At 35.2% G+C, this 25051-nt stretch overlaps 1 protein-coding gene across 1 annotated transcript in view; it reads left to right on the top strand.

The window, feature by feature from the left end:
* Window positions 1-25051, top strand: part of LOC120632655 (synaptotagmin-4) — a 56234-nt gene that overhangs the window by 23705 nt on the left and 7478 nt on the right. Inside the window, exons 2-4 of the mRNA XM_039902602.1 lie at window positions 9386-9511; window positions 10537-10706; window positions 11712-11866. Coding sequence (XP_039758536.1) covers window positions 9386-9511; window positions 10537-10706; window positions 11712-11866 — 451 coding nt within the window. The remainder of the gene's footprint in view (window positions 1-9385; window positions 9512-10536; window positions 10707-11711; window positions 11867-25051) is intronic.

Raw genomic sequence — 25051 nt, 5'->3', positions numbered from 1 at the left:
AAGGTGTGTTATAAGTTTTACGTGACACTGAGAGCGCTCGCGCGCGTTTTTGTGTGTTTATGTGTGCGTGGGTTATGTGTGTGGGTGTGTGTGTGTGTGATTATGTGTGTGTGTGTGTGGGTCTGTGTTTTGTTCCGGAAGCCAGAGCAAATCTTGAATCTTTAACTTTGAAAAGGCTACTGCATCATTGAGATTTCTCGATAATATTCTCAAAGGCGTGCGAAGTCTACAAAACTATCATTAAAATACCTTTAAAATATCATTAACCTACCTTTTATAACTACACTAACAGTATAAACTCGGTGAAATTCAACGGCACTAAACGTTTCACCTTTTTGAAATAATTCAATTCAGTCATCGAATCGAATAGTGTAAAAGATACTATTACATTTGAATCATCATTAATAAACTTATAATAACGGGAAAAGTGTGTGATTATTTATCTATCGTTATTTGCGGTTGCTCTATAAACACTGATAACGATGGATCGATTAGATTTTAACTGTGAATAATTCAGGTGAGTCATTTTATTCTACTACAAGTAAGCACTTGACTGCAATCTTACCTGATGATGCAGTCTAAGATGGATGTCGTACCGGAACGCTAAATCGCTTAATTTGAGCAGCATGTCATTGTCGACAGGGTGGTAACTAGCCAACGCTTAAGCCTCCCACCTGACCAGACCAGAGAAAATTCAGCAATTTAAAAATTCCCAATTGCCTCTGCAGGGATTCGAGCCCGGGACCTCCAACTTAAAACGACAGCGCTCACCACTGCGCCAGAGAGGTCGTTATACTGACAATAAATGATAATGTGGCTCACTTTATTTTAGTTCACTACCATACTTTCCTCGCTAAAAATCGGTATGTACCTACCTGTTTATACAAACACCAATTAGCAGGCATATTTTTAAGTAAGTAGATCATATGCCATCCGAAATTACGCATAAAAAACATCGTAAATAATGTTTTTTCTTCATACAAAAAAAAAAACAAGTAATGAAACGTTATCCGGATTCCGTAATCAAACAAATACAAGTAAGTAGGTAATAAGTAAGTGAATAACAAGTAGGTAATCGAATAATAATTATTTTAATAAGGAAGAATTTTCCGAAAAAATGCGTAACATAATACAAAATTGCGCACTCCCGACGGGCCCTTAGCGATATCCTTTATACCAATGACAGCTCAGGATAAATTAATTTTCAGAAATGTATTCTGTTGAAAATCAATTATCGGCTCGATAATATAATCATAATAGTTTTTTTTTTTATCAAAAGTACATTTTACCTAGCACTTCCAAACCAGGATATCCCGTGTCTTGTGGGTTATTGTCTCACTTACCATATATACATCGAAATAAGAGAAAAAACATATAATACATATTAAGAATTTTACATTTTCAACATTCTATTTATTATGTGTATAAGTATGTTTGCGTGTGTGTTCGCGTGTGTGTTCGCGTGTGCGCGCGTGCGTGCGAGTGTGTGTGTGGGTCGATGAGTGTGTGTGGGTGGGTGTAGGTGTGCGCGTGCATGTGTTTGTGAGTTTTCATAAGTTAGTTATATAAGAAAAAGCTATAGTTTGTATGTAATAAAAATATTTTATGTTAGAGTAGCGCTGTATGGAAAATTTTTGTGTGATGAACATGAATGTTTTTCAGTGTCTGGGTGTATATTAAAGATTCATCAGTCATCTTTGTATCCATAGCACAGGCTACGCTTACTTTGGGGCTAGCTGGTGATGTGTGTATTGTCGTAGTATATTTATTTATTTATTAAAAAAAAATATTAGACATTTACCATTTAGAATGTTCATACTATCGTCAACAAAAAAAACTTGTAAGTATTATGTGTGTTTATCAATGACATCACTGCTCATTGTTAGCTATATGAGGTAACTGTTAACAGATATACATAAAAACCAACCCGCAAATACACAACCTCTCTTACCCCAGACGCGTACCGAACATATTCAGCTAAGGTTAAAAATATTTTTTTCCTAGAAAGAAACTACGTACAATGAATGCTTTTATAGGGACAAGAGTCTCTCCAGTATACAACAGTTAAGCGGTTAAAAGAACTTCTTTTGACTATTTTCTCCTGAAATAGAGTTTGTACGTACTTCTTGAAATTCTTGAAAGGAAAGTGCTTGCTTTTCCGTATAACTGCGGTCGAACATAAAAAAGGCGCAGGTTCTTAATCGATGTTCTTTATAACGAAATTTGAGACACAACTTTATTTAAATATACCTAAGGAAGGCTCTTTGTTGCGCACATAAGTAAAATTACCCCTAAAAATTTTTATGCCCCTTTCCAGACTGTGATGATTGTTTTTATAAATTCGCGTAGGTAATTTATGTTGTACTAATTTTATTTTATTCGTTGTTGTTCTTATGTTTATGTTATGCCGGTTTTGTGTGTTAACAAAATTAAACAATTTGAAGGTCTAAGGCGTTGTACGAGTACTCAATACTCGTGCGTCAATGCCAAGGTCTGATTGGTACGACCTTTGACCGAGACTATAAAATCCCAATAGATATAAAGCTCGCCTCGTAATAGGATTGTCGGTTGAATAGACAACAGTGTACGGTAATGATAATCTCATTACCGTACTCTGTTGCGTAATCCCACTTTGTAAGCCATATAAATCCGGTGGCTGGAGTGTAGATTCACACGATCAATTCAGTCAACTTAAAGCCTTGTCTACAGCAGAAGAACTTTCTGTGTAGCAACCTGTTAAAGATTGCAGTCTGATTTCCAAAAAGACTCGAAAGTAATATTAATTACCTGTGATATTTAGATAGATAGATAGAGAAGTCTTTATTGCACACAAAAGATAACCAAGTAACTAAACATAAAGTCTTTATTGCATACAAAAGATAACAAGGTTGACAAAAAGAAAGGAAACCATTAACTATATACGCAAAGGCCTGAAGCAATCTCCTCCAGACAACCTTCAGGGTTTCTTTAGGTTGTAACTTTGAGTTGAATTACATAAAATTACCATTTTAAGTTTGGAGAACTTAAATTATTAATTTTATCTATGTAGTTTTTCACACCAAAAAAATATATGTTATTCTTGACCTATTTTTGACGAACTATGTGAATGGCTTACAAGTTTTTTCGATCGAAAGAATTACAAAATTACCTCTAACGAGAAGTACATTGTTCTTAGTTATTTTTTAAAATTTTGGAATAAAATAATAAAAAAGTTTACATTTACGCAGTAATACATAAAAGATAAAGGCTATTTAATTTAATAACGCTACGATGTTCTGGGTTTAAGCAACGGCCAGATATTTGTGAAAAAAACATAAGTATTAACAAACTAACTAATTCTTGGAGAACCCGGGAATCGAAACGAGCTCTTTCCGCATTCGAACTCTCCACTTTTTTCATAAGACCAACGAGGCGGTCATAGTATCAGTAGGATGGTACAAACAAAACTCACAAGCTTCTTTGACTTAAACTACTTTTCCTCGATCTTCTTACGTTGATGAACAGCTGGCCCGGGCACCAGACGGTCTTAGTAGTCTTGTATTTCGTTGTATTTTGTTCCGCAAGAGCTTTGCGTCGGTACTTTTATGAGTTTATTTCTTTCAAGCTGTGCCAAACAAAATGTTTTTTGTTGTTTTTACTTCAATTTCAGTCTACAGTCTTTACGAACAGGGTATAGTATGTTTTAAAGTTGTGATAACATTTCCATCTTATTTTTCGTCGTTTTGTTCATTTCTAAATATCTTGTCGATTTATTTACATGTAAATGTACACGAGTGCAATGAACGTCATTTTTGGGTTCGTAGTTAATTGTGTCTGTTTTATTTCCTTCTTATAACCATTTACCGGGAATAATAATCGAGGCAATAATCGCTAGTGAATAACCTGTTTCGAACCTTAACCTTTTTTTTTTATTTGTTGACGGGGGGGAAATTTCTCTTAATAGAGATAAGATACCCGATTCTTTGTGGGAGAATTTGGGTTATGTGGGATTTCTACCTACTAAAACCCCCTCCGTAGCCAGTCTTAGTACATATTGGGAGGCTCCGGGACCTCCTAGGAACGCACCGGCGCCTCCCTTGCACAAAACTTGTAGCTCGTCCCGGGAAGATTAATTATTTCCGACTTCATGTAAGTACGTCACTTTGAGGTAAGGCAACACAGGTTCCTTTGCTTTAGTATTTAGCAAGCGACTGACTTCCCAGGGTCGTAAGTAGAGGTGATGAAGTGACTGCTAGTCTCCGTCAGGCCCACGAAACTTCCATACAGTGAAAAAACAGCTATAAATTCCAGTTATTTTCTGAAAACCTATTTAAAAATTGATTCTGTTTTTTCAATGAATTCTGTTGATAAAAAATCGTCGTATGAAACGCGTATGGTTGATATTACGCTCTCGGCTTTCTTAGCGCATTCTTTTTTTAGCTCATGCGCCTGATACCGCCTCGACTGTAAAATGCAATGTAACCAAACTAGATGCATAATCTAAACAATAAAAAAATAAAATATTAAATAGTTTATTTTGGTAAAAACCAAGTTTATACTGAACAATATATCACTGAAGTCGTCTTTTAAGAGTAGTATTACTACCTTTGTGTCAGAAGACTCCGCTCTTCCATTACAATTAAAATAAACTTATCAAATTACAATAAAAGGAAGGTAGGTATACAAACAAAACTAGATATTCAATGATATACAAAAGGATAGACATGTTATACAGAAATTCAGTTGTTTATATAAATTACAACATATTTAATATACAAAATAAGTATGCGTGTTCGTGTGTGTATGTTTGTAAAATCTACTATTATATCACCTACAACCTATTATAAGCGAATAAAGAGCACCCTAAGCCGGACATGCGTGCCTCAAGTCATTTATGTCTACCATTTTCTCGCACTATTATTATGAAATTGGAGTAAACAGCTCTAAGATTTTTAATATGTATATGGAGAGGGCATTTTGGGTTGGGTGACAATGTTTAGTGACAAATGCATCCGCAAGAAATTCGTACCAAATGTTTTTTGACATTCCCAATATTAGAGTTATACTATATTTGTAGTTAGCAAAGGTTTTTATGACAGCTCGTCCGAGAAAATAACTACCGCCTCGCTTATTTTTTGTCCTGGTCAGAAGGGCGAGGTTGACGGCGTAATTACAGGCACATAAGACTTAACACCTATGCATTAGTTTGATGGACACAAGGAGGCTTTGCAGGACGTGTTTCTTTTATGTCCTGCGATCAGTGGCGTGCATTTCATACATGCACAAAAGCACTGCATACCCAAATTATTTTACATAAGTTGTATTGGAGGGGAATTTTTCCATTTTATGCCATGTACCGGCTTTATGCATACCCTGTGCACGCCACTGCCTGCGATGTATTTCTATAATTAGTCGATGATATCTCCTTCAACTATCGGTCAGCTGGGCTAGCATGGACAGTAGACAAAAATTATATCTCCCTATTATATCCACTGACAAGGGATATGATTTAGGTGTCCACCTGCTGAAGCAAGGGAATATGGAATAGGAGAAGTTTACCCCCGTTTATCATTACACATATATAATTTGGATATTATAACTTGTGCGCCAGTGCTCTGAGAGTTGATAAAGCTTGTCTCCTGCCCATCCCAGCCGTGCTGGTCATCAATTATTACTATAAAATAAAAATAAAACGTGTGTGTGCTTATGTACACGCGTTAGAAGTTATAATTCTTTAGCGTAACAGTAAAATCAACTGTCAAACCTTTTTTAGAAAAACTAAAATGTTGACTAGCTAACTTCATGGTGTCGGTTTTTTGTGACGGTGTGCGCGCGCATCGTAAAAATTTACTCTCACCATTTTTCCCTAACGCGCCAAAAGAAGTATAACTTAAAAAAATATAAGCTCTTTATCGAAATTCGCGCGAAAAATATCTTTCATTGTACGTCAACCATCGTCCTTTTGCGTTCTATCCAGTTAATACAATATTCAGTGAAACATGTATAATAGATTGGTACCTACCTATTGTTCGTCCAGGCACGCCAAGCTGGAACGAAATTCTCTCGCTCTCTCGGAGTTCGTATTTGATGAATGTGAGCTGAATTTAGGTCATATTATTTTCTATTGTTTCGGTTATTAGCGAGAAAGGACTATGACTCTCCGTTTAAAATTAATACCCATCATTTAGTTTTCCATGGTATCGCCAGTGGGAGTCCAATCATAATAATTGTTAAGCAATTTTTATATTGTTCATTGGATAATTATAGTGGCAATATTCAGTTTGAACATTTTTGTACAGTTTGTTGTGAGTTTTGAAACTTATAATAACACTCTATGAATAATAATTTGGCAATTTTCTTTTATTCCACTACAAGTTAGCCCTTGACTGCAATCTCACCTAGTGGTAAGTGAAGATGTAGCCTAAGATGGTCGCGGGCTACCTCTCAGGGAGTATGGTAGTAATACCCCTAATTCTATGCGACATTGCACCGGAACACTAAATCACTAAGCACGTCTTTTTTGGTAGGGTGGTAACTAGCCACGACCAAAGCCACCGGACCAGACCTGAGAAAATTCACAAATTATAAATTTCCAAATTACCCCTGTCGGGATTCGAACCCGGGACCTCCTACTTAAATTTTCAGTTGCTCACCGTTGCGCCAGGGAAATCGTCAACGATACTTACGAACTACATGTATAAAAATAATATAAGCCTTCTAACTTTTCACTTGGGCATGTTACCCAAAATGCTAGAGCTTTGAACTGCTAGACTTAGCCGTTGGGCGAAATAAGCGTCAGCTCTTGTGTCACTAGACATCAAGACCAATTCTTGAGACACGATGTGCATACATGCACATAAGCACTGCTTACCCTAAAATTAAAATATAGCCCGTCTAGGAGGAGGATTTTTGCTATTTTATGCAATTTTCCTGCTGTATGCATACCCTGGTAAGAAACCCAGTGCACGCCACTCTTCAATAGTCAATACCACATGCTGTGATTCTGTTACAAGTTTTGTAGATAATTTTAGTTATTCACGGAGGTAGGGGAAAGCCTACGAGAAGATCTTTGAACGTAATAACGTTTATGTGTAATGTTTAATCCAAAGAATTAAAAACATACAGAAACCGTGTACACGACTTATACTGAAGCATCAAAAACCACTCCACTTTAGAATGGTTCCTCGAACAGACGGTTAGTCACTATATACCATTTAGCAGTCGACAGTAATTATTTTTCCTCTAATGTTCTACAAGTTCACTGTGAAATGGGAAAATGGGAAAAGTTTGTGAGTAACATTCCGCGGGTGTAAAGTAAGGCGTGCGCTACTTCTTACTGTTTTTGGACACAATACAATAATGGCTGAATGAGGATTCTGTATCTTATTGATTCAAAAGTATACCTTTAAATAACGGCAAAATCTGTGTCACTATTTTTGTTCTAAAAATGGATAACATTTTATTGTCTTATTTCACTCTTTATAAAACCCTGCCAAATATTAAGAATTCGTTGATCATGAGATATTATTATTTGCCTTCGCATAGATTTTTCTTCTATGTTCAACATTGATTTAATATATTACTAGTATTTGTAAGCTTCTAAGCTCACTGTAGTGTACAACTGCAAGGAACGTAAAATCTTTTTAGTTTCATATTCGAACAATAGAAGAAAAGACAAGATAGTTTTCATAATAATTATCATTAGCATTGAGGATACAAACACTACGTTCAAACTCAAAATGAAAAGACCTGAAGCGCGTCAAAATTGCATTCTCATTTTATTTATTCACTGAATATTTCCAAGCATGAATTAACAACTTCTGCTGTCAAATTTCAAACATTATATTATTATTTTTTTTATGTGCAGTTGTTTAAAAAATTCGAGTATTTTTTACCTAAAATAAGCTTGGGTCTCTTACTCGACGCGAGACGTTCTAATTTAAATATTAAAACGACTTCATTTGGTGATTAAGTTATTTAGAACGACGCTTGGTTCAAATTGCTTTCGACCTAGTCTCAGCATAAATTCGCGTGTAGAGGTTTTTATGCCAGAAAATTTTAATAACGAAGATTAGATTTCGGTACATTCGAAGGTCATACGTTGCACAAGTAAAATGTTGCAGAAACCTATTACCTTATCTAACTTTGAATAAGCCTATAGTTCAACACTGAGTTTCAACGATCTTCCATGCATAAACTCTATCAAATAAGGTAACTTTTACACTTTAACATTATCCAGACTGAAAAAGTAAAACTAAAAAGAAAGGTTTTGTTGCATTTTATTTTTAAAGCGTGATCTTCTATTTTCGTTTGAAAATGGAAACGTAGAACAATCACGTTCCAATTTTAAATTTTATTATTCAGCGGCTGTACAAACTTTATTAAGTCTAGCGACGAACGTCACACACTGACGTCAACACTACAACTCGATCAAACTAACTGTGCAATCGGACTCTATATGCCGGCTTATTTCTTTAAATGGAATGATGAATGATGACGAATACGTCGTCATCATCATCCTCTACTTATCATTACTGGGTAGTAAGTAGGTAGTAGGAGAACTTTTGTGACAGAGCAAACAAGCAGTATTGTTGCTATGCTATGTTCCGGTCTGAAGGGCTTGGTTGTCGGTGTAATAACAGTCAGGTGAGGCTTAATACCACAGAATTAAGAACATACAGAACCCTCATTCAGCCATTATTGCGTTCAGTGCATTGTGTCCAAAAACAGTGAAAACGCTCCGCACACGTCTCACTTCTGTTGTTGTGTAAAATAAATACGTAAATAACACAAGTTATTTAAGTATTTATTTTTCTATTTTCTTTTTTTGTTCCCGTTTTAATCTGTATAATTTAATCTGCTATGTATTAAATTCGTGTTATTGTTGTTAACCATACTAATTGAATTAAAAAATAAATAAATATAATACTCCATATTGGATTTAATAAATATTCAGTTTCGATTGTTTTAATATCGCCTAGCTTGTACGAGTTACTTCAAGCAACCCTCAACAGAGTTTAAGGTCAAGAGTCGTTATGAAACATCGGTATGAATTCGATATTGAAGTTTCAGCTATTCGGCTGAACTGCATTACGAATTTATCAATAAATAATAGTTAGGTACTTTCTCGTAACATTATCCCTATCGGACTTACTTACGATATGGGTTCCTTCTTTGTAATCAAGAGTATCGAATATAGGATTTTTTTTAATTTCTTTTTTCCTCATCAATTTTGCCCTTGATTGCAAATTCATCAATTGCTCATAACCTCGCTGTAATAAATGTGATTTAACATATTCTTTAAATTTATGCATTAGTAGGTCCAAAATTACCTTAGGAAGCATATTATAAAAGCGTATACTGAATATAGAGATATAAACAAGAGCCCGTGCCTCTATTGTTTTAGCTGGTGAATGGCACAGCGCCACATTCTGGATCCTGGTGCTGGGTGCCGCAGCAGTCGTCGCTTCCATTATCGCCGCTTTCGGGTGTTGGGTGGCTCGCCGCCGCGCCGCACTTGCTCACAAACTTGGTAAGTACATACCTAATATAAGATACCTTATTTGTTGGCTTTCGAATTACTTTCATACTCCGAAAGCGAATGTTTAACTACGACTTCCAACCGCGCAGCGTTCATGTTTGCGGACTCCGTGCGACCAATCACAGCACTTCCGCCATCGCGTGCTTCTTGTGATTGGTCGTTCGCTGGACGCCATCTTGGACACCGCTAGGATGGAGGTCGGTCGCTGCGGTTCGACCTTCACTTAAAAACGATAAAAAATATCCTATGCCCATCCACGGTGCAGCTATAAATGTGCTGAATTTCATCAAGATTTATGCGATGGTTAAGCCAAACATTTAACATAGAAACAAACATACGCATTTTCTCTTTTAAAAACGAGTACGCCATGTTCAGTGATAGCCATAACAGCGTACAACCAATACATAGTACTAGTATACTTACTAGTAATACTAAGTAGTACTAGTACGGCAAACTGCAGTTTAGCCTCGCCTTAACAAACTAGCCCGCTGTCATCTTGGACTGCAACATCATTTGCCACCTAGTGAAGTTCCAACCAATATTTTACTTGTAGTGGAAAATAAAGAAGGTCCGTGGGATAATTGCTCGAACCACTTGTACTAATATTAACATATTTGAAAATTAGTAATTCAAAATAGTATTATAACTGAAACGACTCGAATACAATGTATAGATAGGTTGAAATTTCTAGGCAAATGTCGATTAGCGTGAAAATGAATCTAATAAGATGAATAAATAATCTCCGACTATGTGACTAGCCTGAAGGAAATGTACCTACTATACTTTACAGACCTCCGGGCTACGAGCATAAACAGCATCAGTACGTAACTAAGTCTCTTGACCTTCCTGAGCAGACGTTATTTAAACCAACATCAAAATGATTGATTATTTATATTTTGTATCCTCAAAGACTGTACGGAGAAATCCAAGGATATTAAACGCATTTTTAAACCCTGAATGCTCTAATCCGTACTTCCTTATACCAAGTTATCAAATGGCGAAATGTCTTGTCATAGGAGGGAAGCGAGGTCCGGACAAGGCGTTAGTATTTCAGCCGCCACGCCGTGCAACCGCTGTAAGGTCCCCTGGTTCAGCCACACATTATCTGCGCAAGTCGCCATCACCAACCGCTACTGCCCCACAACCAGTCGCATCGCCGCCGCAACCTCAGCCACCAAACAACCCGGTGAGTGAAGTTTTTTAGTTAATTTATTTGACAACATCTAGTTATCTGGATGATTATTCAGTCTTAAAGTACAATCATAGCTTTAGTTTTTTTATGTTGATTGACTAAAGAATATCTCATTTTATTTTTATTTATTTCAACAAAAATGTTTTTCTTCATTTTTTTAATCATATCTACTCAATACTAAGTAATAAGACAGTAACTAAGTTGAGAGTACAAAAGTAGGTAGTCTTAGAATTCATATTTGAATATTTAAAGTTTTATAAAGTTTGCCAGTTGTGCGACCACTATATGTTTTTGTCAATTGCTTTTAGCAGAACTATGGCAGACAAGTCTATCGTTGTATTGGTATCTTTGGATAGCTTCGACATCTCTATAGTACATCAACTTTTGACAGCCGATTGGCGCAGTTTGCAGCGACCCTGCTTTCTGAGTCCAAGGCCTTGGGTTCCATTCCCACTATTGGAAAATGTTTGTGTGATGACACAGATTACCCCCTAGGGTGTGTGATGAGCATGAATGTTTTTCAGTGGCTGGCTGTTTATATGTAAATTTCTATTTATTTATGTATATTATTCATAAAAATATTCATCAGTCATCTAAGTACCCATAACACAAGCTACGCTTACTTTGGGGGTAGGTGGCGATGTGTGTATTGTCGTAGTATATTTAATTATTTATTTATTTATCAAGTAATAATCATTGAATTAAGAATATACAAAATCCTAATTCAGCCATTATTGTATGCAGTCTTTCTCGTCTCACTTTAAATCCGCGGAATGTTATAGCTCACAAATATTTTCCCGTTTTCCCATTTTATCGTGAGCGTTTAGAACATTAGAGGTAAAATTATTATTATAAAATTGCTACATGGTATGAAGTGACTAACCGTTTGTTTGAGAAATCATTCTAAAGTGGATTGGTTTTTGATCCTTCAATATTAGTCGTGTACACGGTTTCTGTATGTTTTTAATTCTGTTGTTATAATGATTGTTTTCGTTCTAGCCGTCTGGAGCAAACAGTCCGCACACTCCAACTGCTCCGGAGCCAGCCCCACTGAGCAAGGAACTCGCGGATGCCAATGCCACTGAGAAACCCAAGCCGATCGAACCTGAGCCAGCAACCGACGGAAAACTTGGTGACTTGCACTTTAAATTGCGGTAAGTGCATCCAAGATAGTAATAATCCGCTAAAAAAAGAGTAATATGTGTTGTACATTGTACTAATTTTTATGTTATGTTTCAAATTCAAATTCAAATTCAAAATTCATTTATTTCAAGTAGGCCTAATATAAGCACTTTTGAAACGTCAAGTCTGTCTGTTTGTAGCGATTCTACCACCGGTTCGGAAGGCAGATTCTACCGAGAAGAAGCCGGCAAGAAACTCAGCAGTTGCTCTTTTCCAACATCAACAATTTACATATTGCATTTTAACATTCATTTTTCTATCTTGTGAGAGCTGAAAGCGGAGCCGGATGCTTCCAAGCAACCTGTTGGCCTATACTACAAACGGCCAATGGCATGACTCTCTATATCTATAAGTAAAATTAGATGTTTCAAATCCCTAGGGGAATCCTGTGACGGCCATCTTTTTTTAGCATGCATTACCATGCAGTAAAAGTACTACCAAAAGTAGTCTTCTTGTTTTTAAACTTAAGGTTTTCTATGTTACCTCCTGCAAAGACTTTCTGGTTCCGTCTGATTCTGACTTCTACCTGTCAAATGCTCATCGATACAAATCAAACTTAAACTAAAAATTTAATTAAAACCCAAACAAATCTATAAAACAAGTCTTCATGAATTCAATAGTTTATTAGAAAAATATACAAAATTAATTTTAGCTTATTTATTATATTGCGGTGTTCATCTCAATATGATTATCAACCCCAAGTCGGCTTACAACGGCGCACGGGTCACCTTTCAGAATGAGAGGGGTCTAAGCCGTAGTCCACCCGCTGGACAAGAGCAAATAATTATAGTCTGTGTATTCTATTAATCTGTATTAACAAATATCAACAGGATTAAAGAAAATCTTCAATCAAGGATATGTGGGCTAACACAAATATGTAGCTACTCCTTTTTCTGAATATCCCAAGTCCCAGAAGTATAACTTAAAGAAAACGCGTTGACTTGAAACAGGGTTTTTGAAGTCTCTATGAATAAAATATGATAACATCAAGGTAATAATATATAACAATATATTGAATGAATACAATTTTATTGTACACCACATAAACTTACAGAAAAATTGAAAATAAAAATTTAACACAAAGTATACAATTATGCGGCCTTATCGCTACATAGCGATCTCTTCCAGACAACCAATGTCGAAAAACACAACTCGAAATGTGAGGAAGGTAATGCATATAAATACATATATTCTCATATATACCTAAATATACATAAATACTATATAAATAATAAATTAACTATATATTAATAAATTTATTAACAAAATAAAACAGCGTTATACTTCTAACGTATGCTGCAAGTTAAGAATGTCAAGAATGTTTATTTCATGAGCCTCCTCAACCCCGTTCGATTTCCGCCCGCCCTACGTCCGCCCTACCTCCGCCCTACCTCCGCTTGGGTGACTTAAATCTAGCCTGGAGCATAAACTATTCACGACTTAGTACATAAATACCACAGGCTATTTATGGATTTTCATAACCTGCAGTTGCAGCGTGACGTAGGTAAGTTACATTTACAAGCTTTGTTTAACTTTCTTTGTCCTTCCAGTTAATAAATTGTAATCCATATTACATGCACTTGCCTTTTTATTTCTTGCATTCGAAATTGTGACTTTGTGAAAATAAAATAAAACTGTACTATGTATTTATAGCTGGTTTGTGGATCTGGAAGATGACGATAGGAAGTTTTGTCTTGAAAAGTATATATACAACTTGATCCCGTCATGTTTGTAAATAAAACCGCCGCTTCAACGGTTTGAAGCGTCTCTTTTGCTGCGTTATTGAAGGAACTGACATCGGAACTAAATTAACAACTCTGGTTTCTTTACAAACTATTTAATCACTTCAAAAGTTTGAGCCGGTTACAACTTAATTTGTTTCTTCCGATTTTCACCGCATTTACTTTAGAGATGATCAAGAGCGATTGAACATAATTTTAATTATCATTTAATAAATTAAATTTATCACAAAACACTAAATTAACTTAACAATTTCAGTATTGACTTATGGAAATAAAAGTAAAAATGGCGGCATGTTATGATAGACCACGGTCCGTGCACCGATTTGCTTAGACTCTAATCATAAACTAAAAACCTATCTGACAGGAATGCCATCTAAGGAAAAACGTCACAGAATATTAGCGATCGGTACACGTGCCGTCAGCGCTTCCTGTCGCTGTCTATCATCAATCAGCTGGAACCGCCGTCATATTCATTTACGAGTATAATACTAGAAAGGATTTTGTTACAGAAATATTGTTTATGAATGTGTTTTTGATCAACGATTAAAACATTGATTAAGTAATTTGTATTTCACCATTGAAAGACGAAAATAAGTCAGCGTATAGAATATTCATGACTCGCTCGCTTACCGCCCGTCTTGGCAAGCTACATCGAGTTGAAAGACTGAAGTGCATGAAGGATTCAAGACTTTGTGCATTAATACCTGGGTACGGAGTCTTTACGTGGCGTCGTTTGTATGCATAGCTATAGCTTTAATACACTCAGCTAAACTCTTACACATTGTGCACAGAGATTTTTGGGATCCTTAAGATGGAGGTAGAATATTTTTAGCCTGATAAAGTCTGTGAGATTTTTAAAAATCGAAACTAGTAGACTTCGTGTAGTGTTCGGTTGGTCTTAGTTTCTTAACCAGAGGTCGCAAACTGTTTTGTATGATTCTTTTCATTATTTTTTTTTGTTCGACTACTAGTTTGCTCTTGACTGCAATCTCACCTGTTGTAAAGTGATGATGCAGTCTAAGATGGCGGCGGGCTAACCTGTTAGAGAAAATGGCAGTTATGTTAAACCCACACTCCTAATCGGTGTCTATGCGACATCGTACCGGAACGCTAAATCGCTTGGCGGCACTTGTTTGTCGGTAGGGTGGAAACTAGCCACGGCCGAACGCTCCAACCAGACAAAAAATATTCTGAAATCATTCTGAAAGTATGACGGACACCTTGAACCAATATGGTTGTCAGAGATCTTGCATATCATTTTTACATATATACTTAATGAGACAAAAAAAGAGCTTTTACGTTTTACTTACCTTACCTCATTATTATTAGTGCATAAATACCACAGGCTGTTTATGGATTTTCATAACCTGCAGTTGAAGCGTGACGTAGATAAGTTACATTTACAAGCTTTGTTTAACTTTCTTTCTTCTTTCTTTTTTCTTTGGTGTAGAATAAAAGTGTATTCATTCATTCATAAAAGTGCGAAGGCTGGAGGCCCTTGTCTTAAGACGCTCTTATCTTACCTAATTTTAGTAAATTCATAAGTTTTATATTTTACACTTTGATTTTATGCATTCATGTAATAAAAAAAAGAAGTAATACCCGACCTGCTTGAATGAGATCTTATCGTTGACCCTCATTCACATCTCGTTGACCTCTAATTTGATTTTCGCTGACACGTCTCTGGGGGTCGATGTATCATGTACCTCTTTGGGTTTATAGACAGCAATACCTATTTTTTTTTTTTACAAATACTCATGTCATTTATATTATTATTTATTTACATTCAAAATTCAAATTTACAAATTCTTTATTCATATAAGCCTAACACAGGCACTTATGAATCGCTCACGTGTTATAAGTTTTCATTATTCTAAAGTGACCCCGATAATTACTTTCGTTAACTTAGACCTAAAGCCAGGGGGGTTCCAAAAGCGCCAGGTTTTTTGTTATCATTTTCTCACTCAATAATTAGCTTTGAAGTTAGAACAATTCATACCCAAGCTTTTTTAACGTTTCTGTAATTTTAGTTAACTTTAATCATAGTATTATGATTATAGTTTACTTAAATTTTTCTGTTTTATTTTCTGTTTTTGCAATTTTAAATGAATTACAGCTATTGGCTTTGCCTGAAATAAAGTGATAATTATATTATTATAATTATAAACAATTAAAAACGATAGTATAATTCATAGCGGAGCACTTGTCACTCATGGAACATATTGAGAGACATAACCAGTATTTCATCCGGTAATTTGTTATACAATATATTTAATACATAATATATATTTATTTAGTAACAAATGAAGTTACATAATCATAAACAAGACAAGATGTAGTCTAGAAACCAATAGCTATAGGATATCATTACCAGTGACCCTAGATTTATCTATGTTGGTATGGTTTATTTTTCCTATTAAGCCAAATTAGGCATATTAGCCAAGAAATCTTTTAGAAAGGTTACAATAGTGGTGATGGAGACTATGTGTATTTCGGCTTAAAGACATTTATTTCTCAAAAAGAACACAATAGTTCACTTACATCGAGAAAACAATAATATTTTAAAATTAGTACTAGATACAAAATGCCAAAGTGCTTTACAAATGTACCATATTATTTAAAAGTAAAAAATTTTGCAGGTGGTTAAAGAAAAAGTTAGCGAGCGATAATACAAATCGTTTTATAGGAAAGAGGTCACATTAACTTAACTGAACGGTATTTTGTACATGTTCAATAAAAAGTTTTTTAAACATTGGTAAACTTTTAGTGTTAATGATTATCTCAGGTAAATTATTGTACAAGAGCACTCCCTCACACAGTATGCTTTTCTTTCCATAATTGGTTCTAGTTTTAGATAGTAAAAATTTAGTTTTACGTTTTCTTAGATAGTTTGCGTATGTTTTTGTTTGAAATCGTAATTGTGAGAGTATATTATCTGTGCTTATTTTTCTTATTAAGGTGCAGGTTTTTAATGCGTATAATTGATTTATATTAAGAATTTTCGTCTCTGTATACAATTTATTTGTAGGAGTTAAATAGTTATACCTACTTATAAAGAGCTTTAATAATTTTATTTTGAATAATTTGCAATTTTTTAATATGTGATTTCGCGGCGGTTCCCCAAATTTCGATGAGGTATTCAATATGGGGTTTAACTAGGGAGTTGTACATAGTAGATCTTATTTTATTTGGTATACTGGATGATATTCTACTCAAAGCTCCTATTAAGGGCGAGATTTTTGTTTTAATGTATTTCTAATATATAAAGTTCTCGTGTCACATTGTTTGAAAAATTGATCCTCCGAAAAGGATTAACGTGTTTAGGTATATACAGTAGGTCAGAGAATAGGACGTAAACTATCCCAAACCCCCAAGTAATAAGGGTGGTCCACCCCAAAATTTACCTTTTAATTTTTTTGGTAACATTGTTTATTCATATTTTTTATCATCATCATCATCATCAACCCACAGATCTGCTACCAAAATGAGAAGGGTTTAAGGTCGTAGTCAACCACGCTGGCCCAGTGCGGATTGGTGGACTCGACACACCTTTGAGAACATTATGTAGAACTCTCAGGCATGCAGGTTTCCTCAAGATGTTTTCCTTCACCGTTGAAGCAAGTGATATTTTAATTACTTAAAAACGCACATAACTCAAAAAAGTTAGAAGTTCTGGGATTCGAACTCGGCCTCCAGAAAGTGAAATCGAGCTCCTACCCACTGAGCTAAAACCGCTTACATACTTACACCGCTTATTTTTATCTTTTAGCATCCCTTAAATATTTTTGAAACCCCGAAATAAGCGCGGATGAAGTCGCGGGCAACAGTATCCAGTGACGTGCATAGATGGTATGCACAGGGTATGCAGACGATATAAAATAAAAAAAACTGCAGTACGAGTTATTAAAATCTTTTTTTTTTTATCTTAAGGATTGACGTTTTCAGAGTTATAAAAAGACTACCCTTGAGTATTTATACCTCGTACTGGAGATTTTCTTCATTTTATATCATCTGCATACCCTGTGCATACCCTCTATGCACGCCACTGAGTATAATAATAATAATAATAGCTTTATTATTCCTTACAACGGTTTACATATTATTTTAAATGGATTCTAAATTTACATAATTAAATTCTAAATACAACAAATGTTTAGGTTAGTAATTTTTCTTAAAACTATGTTAGATTTAATATTTGTTGTAAAGACCGCATTTGGCGGTGAAAGCCTCCTCCATGAGTAGCCAAGACTTTCTGTCCATAGCTGCTCTTGCCCATGTTTTTCCTGCTATCTGTGTTATATCATCAGACCACCTTCTTAATGGTCGGCCTCTTCTGTGCTTAGAGTCTCGTGGGTACCAATTTGTAACTATGTATGACCACCGCTCGTCTTTGACTCTTTGTATGTCCTGCCCATTTCCATTTCGAAACGAGTACAGGTTTTATGGCATATGTAGCCTTTGTTTTCTTCCTAATACAGACATTTCTCACTCTATCCTTTCTTTTTATATTCAAGACGCACGCCACTGAGTATAACAATAAAATTGTATAAGAGTATAACATAAAAAAGTATTTAGGTTCTCACTTTTATTTTTACTAAAATTTAAATGGTTATCATTTCCTCTCATCTACCTACCACTAATTTAACTGCGATTGACAGACATCCTTAACAAGCTTTGTCTAATCGAAATGGTCACAATAGACGGCCACACGTGATAGGCTCACCGCAAAATCAATACGTGTAGGCACATCGCTGTCTGTATTTCAACCGCGATGCCCGCCCATTCCGTCACCCCCCACGTAAGGGAGGTCTCGGGGGTCGCAAATAGATTTATCAATAATTGTCCTCCTCCGTAATTGCGTTTGCCTCTTATAAACAACGTGATTTGCTAAGAAAATGGACTCAATTTATTACATCAATAGCTAAGTGGGATTCAATTTCATCGAGAAACATTTCCAATTAGAAATTAGCTTTTGATTTAATTGATATCTCATTAATTTTGCAAGTTAAATTTTGAGATCTTTTGATAGTCAAATTTACTGCATAGATTTTTTAGGTTAACTTCGTCGCTTGATGATTATAATTATATAAATTCTAAAAGATGAATGAATTATTTCGTAGATTTAATCCCATATCGCGACATCAATGGTTAGATATTGCATTTTTCTGTTCAAAATTGTCAGTCTCAACCCGGAGTAAATAGCGGTATGTTAAACCCGCAGTCTCGATTATTACGAACATAATGACAAGTATTTACGCCCATCAATCCGCATTATTGCGCCGTGGTAGATCTACCAAATTCTTCTTTCTTAACGAGACAAGAAACTTTTATATAAATAGTCTAATAATTTAGTAAATAAGTCGATCCAATTCTACCGATTCCGATTTACCTGTAAACATGAGAATATAAAAATTTTAGTCCGCCTAAGTTCCTAACCCTACACATGCCTAATGTTCTATTTATTTTCGTGCCCCTCGACTACTGGAGGTTTGCCCTCAGCTCAGCGAACTTTTGCGGTTTTTCACCAAGCGAAATAATGATTCCACGCTGGCGATGTTAAGCAATTACAATATCACTTGATTCAACGGTGGAGGAAAACATCGTGAGGACACCTGCATACCTGAGAGTTCTGCATAATGTTCTGTACGGTGTGTAAAGTCCAACAATCCGCACTGGGCCAGCGTGGTGGACTACGGCGTTAACCCCTTCTTATTGTGGGAGGAGACCCGTACCCTGTATGGGACGGGTAATGTTTTGATGGTTGTGAGTTGGGGCAGTTGGTATCGTTCATATTTCAGGACGTGGAACAGATATTCGAGTTTTATTTTCTTGATGGTTTGCAGTAACTCCCGGTTTCTTCTCGGAAACTTTGCACATGCAAAAATAATAAAAGTAAAATTTTGTGTTTTTAGGACAGCAAAAATGCCCTTTATTAAATTAAATTATGGGGCAAAGCTGCAGACTTTGAAATTTAGTATACTCATTCATATTGCAGAAAAGAGCTGTACGGTCAATATATAAACTTAAATCACGCGAATCGTGGAAAGTTAAAAAAATTGGTATACTTACTGCAGCTTCATATTATAACAACTAGCTGCACCGAATCGGTTATTACCGGAAAACACGAATAAAATGATATATTCTAAAAATGAATTCTAGCTAGATCGATTTATCGCCCCCGAAACCCCCTGTAAACTAAATTTCATGAAAATCGTTGGAGCCGATTCCAAGATTTTAATTATAAATATATATGTATATACAAGAATTGCTCGTTTAAAGATATAAGATATAGTATTTGTAAGACAAAGCATTGCTCTTTAACTATAAACGAAAAGTGGATTTTTATATCCACTTTTCGTTTATAGTTAACTTTCTTACAAGAAATGGACATAAGTTAGTTACCTAACCTAGGTATGGATATAAGTTTAAAGAATGTGTTAAAACACATTTATTACAGCGAGGTTATTATACAATTGATGAGTTTCTTAATGACAAGGTTGCTTGGAAGCATCCGGCTCCGCTTTCATCTCTCACAAGATAGAAAAATGAATGTTAAAATATAAAATGTAAATTTTTGATGTTGGAAAAGAGCAACTGCTGAGTTTCTTGCCGGCTTCTTCTCGGTAGAATCTGCCTTCCGAACCGGTGGTAGAGTCACTACACACGGACAGACTTGACGTTTCAAAAGTAAAGTAAAGTTATTAGGCCTGCTTGAAATAAATGAATTTTGAATTTTTTTTTTTTTTGAATTACCTCTGCATATCGTTCGCGAAAGGTTTAGAAGTAGTTTGTGGGATTGAGTAGGTATATATAATGCTTTTAGAATTTCCTAAAAGCATTATACCTATAATTCCTATGTTGGACCTACCGATGCCTAAGTTTAGACAATGTGTTAAAACAAATTTAATAAATAGTGGTTACTATGCGATTGATGAATTTCTGAAAATCTAAAGATTGTAAACTATAACATGATGTTTAAAAAGAGCAATCTGCTGAGTTTCTTGCCGGCTCTTCTCGGTAGAATTTGACTTCGGAACCGTTGTAGACTAACGTTAATTTTTTTTTTTTTTAAATTTTGAATCCTTTTTAAGTCTAGATTACGTAAAAGTAAATAAATAAACATGCCAGAGGCTTTAAAGTGACGTAATGACGGTCTTCGGGACGGTCTCGATGTAATGTCCGCTTTACGGCGGCATTGTACGGCGTCGTAAACTCGACCGTAACAGATACGGCTTGATGTACCGTGATATCGGTGATTGCATGTAGAATGTACCAATTTGGTCTGGAATCTTTTTTATTGATCTACAAGTCAGCCTCGTCCGGTGACATAATTGGCGCTTATTTAGCCCAACGGCTAAGTCTGGCAATTCGTAGGGGCAATAAAGCCGGCGTTTTGGCCCAAAACTTTTGGGTACTATGCGCATGCCCATAAGTGTACAGTTAGTCAGCTTATATTTATTGTAAATATTATTGTTTTTAGAAACTAAAAGGTTTTTATTTATTTAAAAAGGTAGCTTGTGACTGCAATCTTACCTGGCAAAGTTGATAGAGGTGCATTTATATTAAGCCCTAATCGGCTTCCATGCGGCATCGTACCGGAACTTCAAATTACTTGGCGGAAGTCTTTGTCGGTAAGGTGCTAACTAGCCACGGTCCACGGCCAGAGCCCGCCAGACACAGACCAGAAAAGTTATCAGAAATTATAAATTCACAAATTGGCTTTCCGGGGATTGAACCCGAGACCCGATTAAAGTTATAAACGCGAAAAGGTGATTGCCGGTTTTTCACGCAGCGAAAAAGCAATGGATGAATGTTATTATTGCATAGTTACATAGATATTATTTTTATATCGGAAAAACAAAGGACTGTAATCCTTTGTGATGTTAAAAAATATTGCAGTGAAATTCCCAAAGCGAAGCGAATTCATTTGGGTTTAAAATAAAATGTAGCCAGCAAGCCAATAAGTTAATTTGTGAGATTACAAAATGGTGCTCCTGTTTTACTCGTATCCCAAGATACCTCATTACGTTTTTTTATAAATCGGTGGCTTTCGGTTACTTCGTACGCGTACAATTTACGTTAAGTATGATGGAACATTTTTTCATAAAAACTTCCAAGCCCTCTTTCTACCCCTTCTTCTTCTTATTTTGCTTTTTTTGGCTTTTAGGTGTGCCAAATCGGCACGTTGTATTTCGCCAATGTCACGTACCTATACTTGGAAAATCCACAAGGTGATTGTCAAAAAGTAAACATTGTAGGTATAAATATACTTTTTATAAATCTTAGTCTTTCTACCCCTTAAAGGTTGATGTTATTTGAAGTTTAAATTGTTGTAACACAGTTATTACATAAGAGTCAATTTACTGCGCAATGGATTTTCTATAAGAGTTGTCATGACTGTAAATTACTGTAAGCGCCAGTAGGTCAACAAGTTCATAAATCAAGCTCCTAAAAATTTTAGCGATAGCTCATTCGATTCGGAATGCAGTCTTGAAAAATGATTGAATTATATATTAGCAGATAGAAAAGTGCAACTGTTATAAACAAATGAATAAAAAAATAGCTATCCGTTTTTGAATAAAAACTCACAAATTATCTCTATTTCAGGAATATTGAAAAAACATCCTTAAAAAGTAGGAAATTTACTGTAATAATCCCGTCTCTCGTTGTCCTATCTTCATTATTTATAATTTTTATTCAACCTCTCCGCTCGGCCGTTACGGTATGAGGTCAACGTCGCTTTGAAACATAATTTTATACGAAATATTTTTTTACTGGAATACAGATAGAAATCTGATTATTAAGTTATCACTTAATGTTGCTGTTATTAACGTGTTGAGTTTCTTGACGGATGCTTTTCGGTAGAATCTGCCTTCTGAACCAGTAATAGAGTCACTGTATGCCCGGAATAAAATAAGCGTATTCCAAGTACCTCTATATGCTTGCTAGAGACCCCTCAGAAGCATTTCAGCCGTTGAGCGAACCGATAAAATTTAAAAACTACATTCGCGTAATAACGAAAAATTTTGCTTCATCTCGCTGCAGCTTAATAAATGGCAGTTATTCTTAAATAACTTCTGTTGTGAATCTCCACAGAGAATATATATTTTATAAAATACTTACAGCCTTAGAAATTAACGTAGATTGAAGAGTTATACCTATTCAAAACAGATTGTGCTTTGTTCAGTCACATAGAAGTTTGATAGAAGCTTATTCTTCATGTTCCTTTGAGTATGTAGGTTACTTATTCACTTATACACGAATTCCGCCGCCAGTCAGTCGGCACTTCGATAAAAGCTATACAGACATATTCTAGCAGCAGGAGGTATGAAATTCCGTTAATGTTGTCTAAGCTTGCCTGTTTCTACAAGGTTAGAAGAATGTTTTGTTTAGTCACAAAAAAATTGTGTGTTTGGAAAACAGCCTTTGCCTGTACATTAAAAATAAAAGTGATCTTCGTTCAGATGGACCGAAATTGTATATAATCTGTGGTCGATATAAGTTTAAGTGGGAATTCAAAATGTCAGGAACCCAGATCAAATTCTTCTTGGATCTGGGTTCCTGAAATTTTGAATTCCATACATACAGTTCCATAGTTAAATAAAACAAGAATTTAATTGAAGGTTACATAAAAAATAATAAAAATGGCGGGAATAAAATGTACAACTACAGAGGACTGAAGAACTGAAGAAGGTTGAAGAAGAAAAACATTAAAGTTAAAAATAGTAAAGTTAAATTAAATTTGGTTATAGAGATACGGAAACGAATAAACGCTGTAAGATATGAATAAGGGGGTTCTTTAATGTGTGTTTTAAATTGTAGGTCAAAGCGTTTAAATATCCTCTTATCATCATGATTTCCCAGTACCAGCCCGGAATAAGGGAATTGGCACGATCAACCGTCATGCCTCCAAACAGTACGGCTTATCTTCACTAACATATAGTAATGAACGTAAATGCTTGCCAACCAACATTGCAACTGTTGTTTTAATGAAAAGTGCGTCTTTTACATTTTGCTAATCTGATTTTCTGACCTGGCATGCCAACTTTATACAACGTGTAACAGAATTACGAAATAATGTTGAAGCCTGCATAAATATACTTCATAAGGATATTAAATCATAAGAAGAATATTTATTTCCATACATACGAATTCAAAACATTCGAACTGTTTACTTATGTCAACGCTTTTGAAGATAAAAGAACGACAGGCTCATAGTACTACTATATATTATTACATATTATTCTAATCATACAGCCTACAGGATTCCCAGACGAGCTTCGTTCTACGAGGAAGTTAATCTTGAAGGCCTGGTCACAAATCCTCCTTCTTCAACGGATCATTTACGGTTCAGGCTATTAAAATATGGAACGCCCTGCCGTTAGATATCCGTGAGGCACAATCGATTGGGACCTTTAAGAAACTAGTGAAGGATCATTATTTGTCTCTATCAGCCGAACATCGCTGAAGCGGATCATTTTAAGTGTGTAATTTTAATTATCTATGTATTTCATATTAATTGAGGATGTTATTTTTTATCTATTTATATAGGTATTAATGTTATATATTTTATTTGTATCTCGCTGAGAAAAGGAATTTGAATTTTGAATTTTTTCGAATTTTATCATAGTTAATGTTGAGTTGAGTTTTTCAGTGGCTGTTTAAACTATGTATGTTACAAGTATTTATGTATATTATTCAATAAGAAATGTTCATCAGTCAACTTAGTACCCATAATACAATCTACGCTTACCTCATTTTGGAGTTAGATGGCGATGTGTGTATTGTCGTAGTATATTTATTATTATTAAGATTATTTATGGGTTGGGGCATAATACTGTAAGTCACAAAGAAAAGGGTCACAACGATTTTATTAGTACAGATACTTAACTATAGTAAAAAGTTGACTAGAAATGAAGCGCGTTGGTTCGTTATCTTTCGGAAAGGGTTTACATTGGTTAAGTACCCTATTTTACCCGTAGTTTACCCGGCAAAAAGGATGTCCGAATGGTCGGTACGAAGCTTTACGGTAGGCAATTTTATTACAGCACACTTTGATTATTTTCAGCAATATCGTACCTAACGTAGCAATATCGTTATTGTATTTATGTTATATATTTTATTTGTATCTCGCTGAGAAAAGGAATTTGAATTTTGAATTTTTTCGAATTTTATCATAGTTAATGTTGAGTTTGTTGAGTTGAGTTTTTCAGTGGCTGTTTATACTATGTATGTCACAAGTATTTATGTATATTATTCAATAAGAAATGTTCATCAGTCAACTTAGTACCCATAATACAATCTACGCTTACCACATTTTGGAGTTAGATGGCGATGTGTCGTAGTATATTTATTATTATTAAGATTATTTATGGGTTGAGGAATAATACTGTAAGTCACAAAGAAAAGGGTCAC

Source organism: Pararge aegeria, chromosome 20 (genome assembly GCF_905163445.1).
Source record: "Pararge aegeria chromosome 20, ilParAegt1.1, whole genome shotgun sequence".
Lineage (NCBI taxonomy): Eukaryota > Metazoa > Arthropoda > Insecta > Lepidoptera > Nymphalidae > Pararge > Pararge aegeria.
This window is presented reverse-complemented; position numbering and strand designations above follow the sequence as displayed.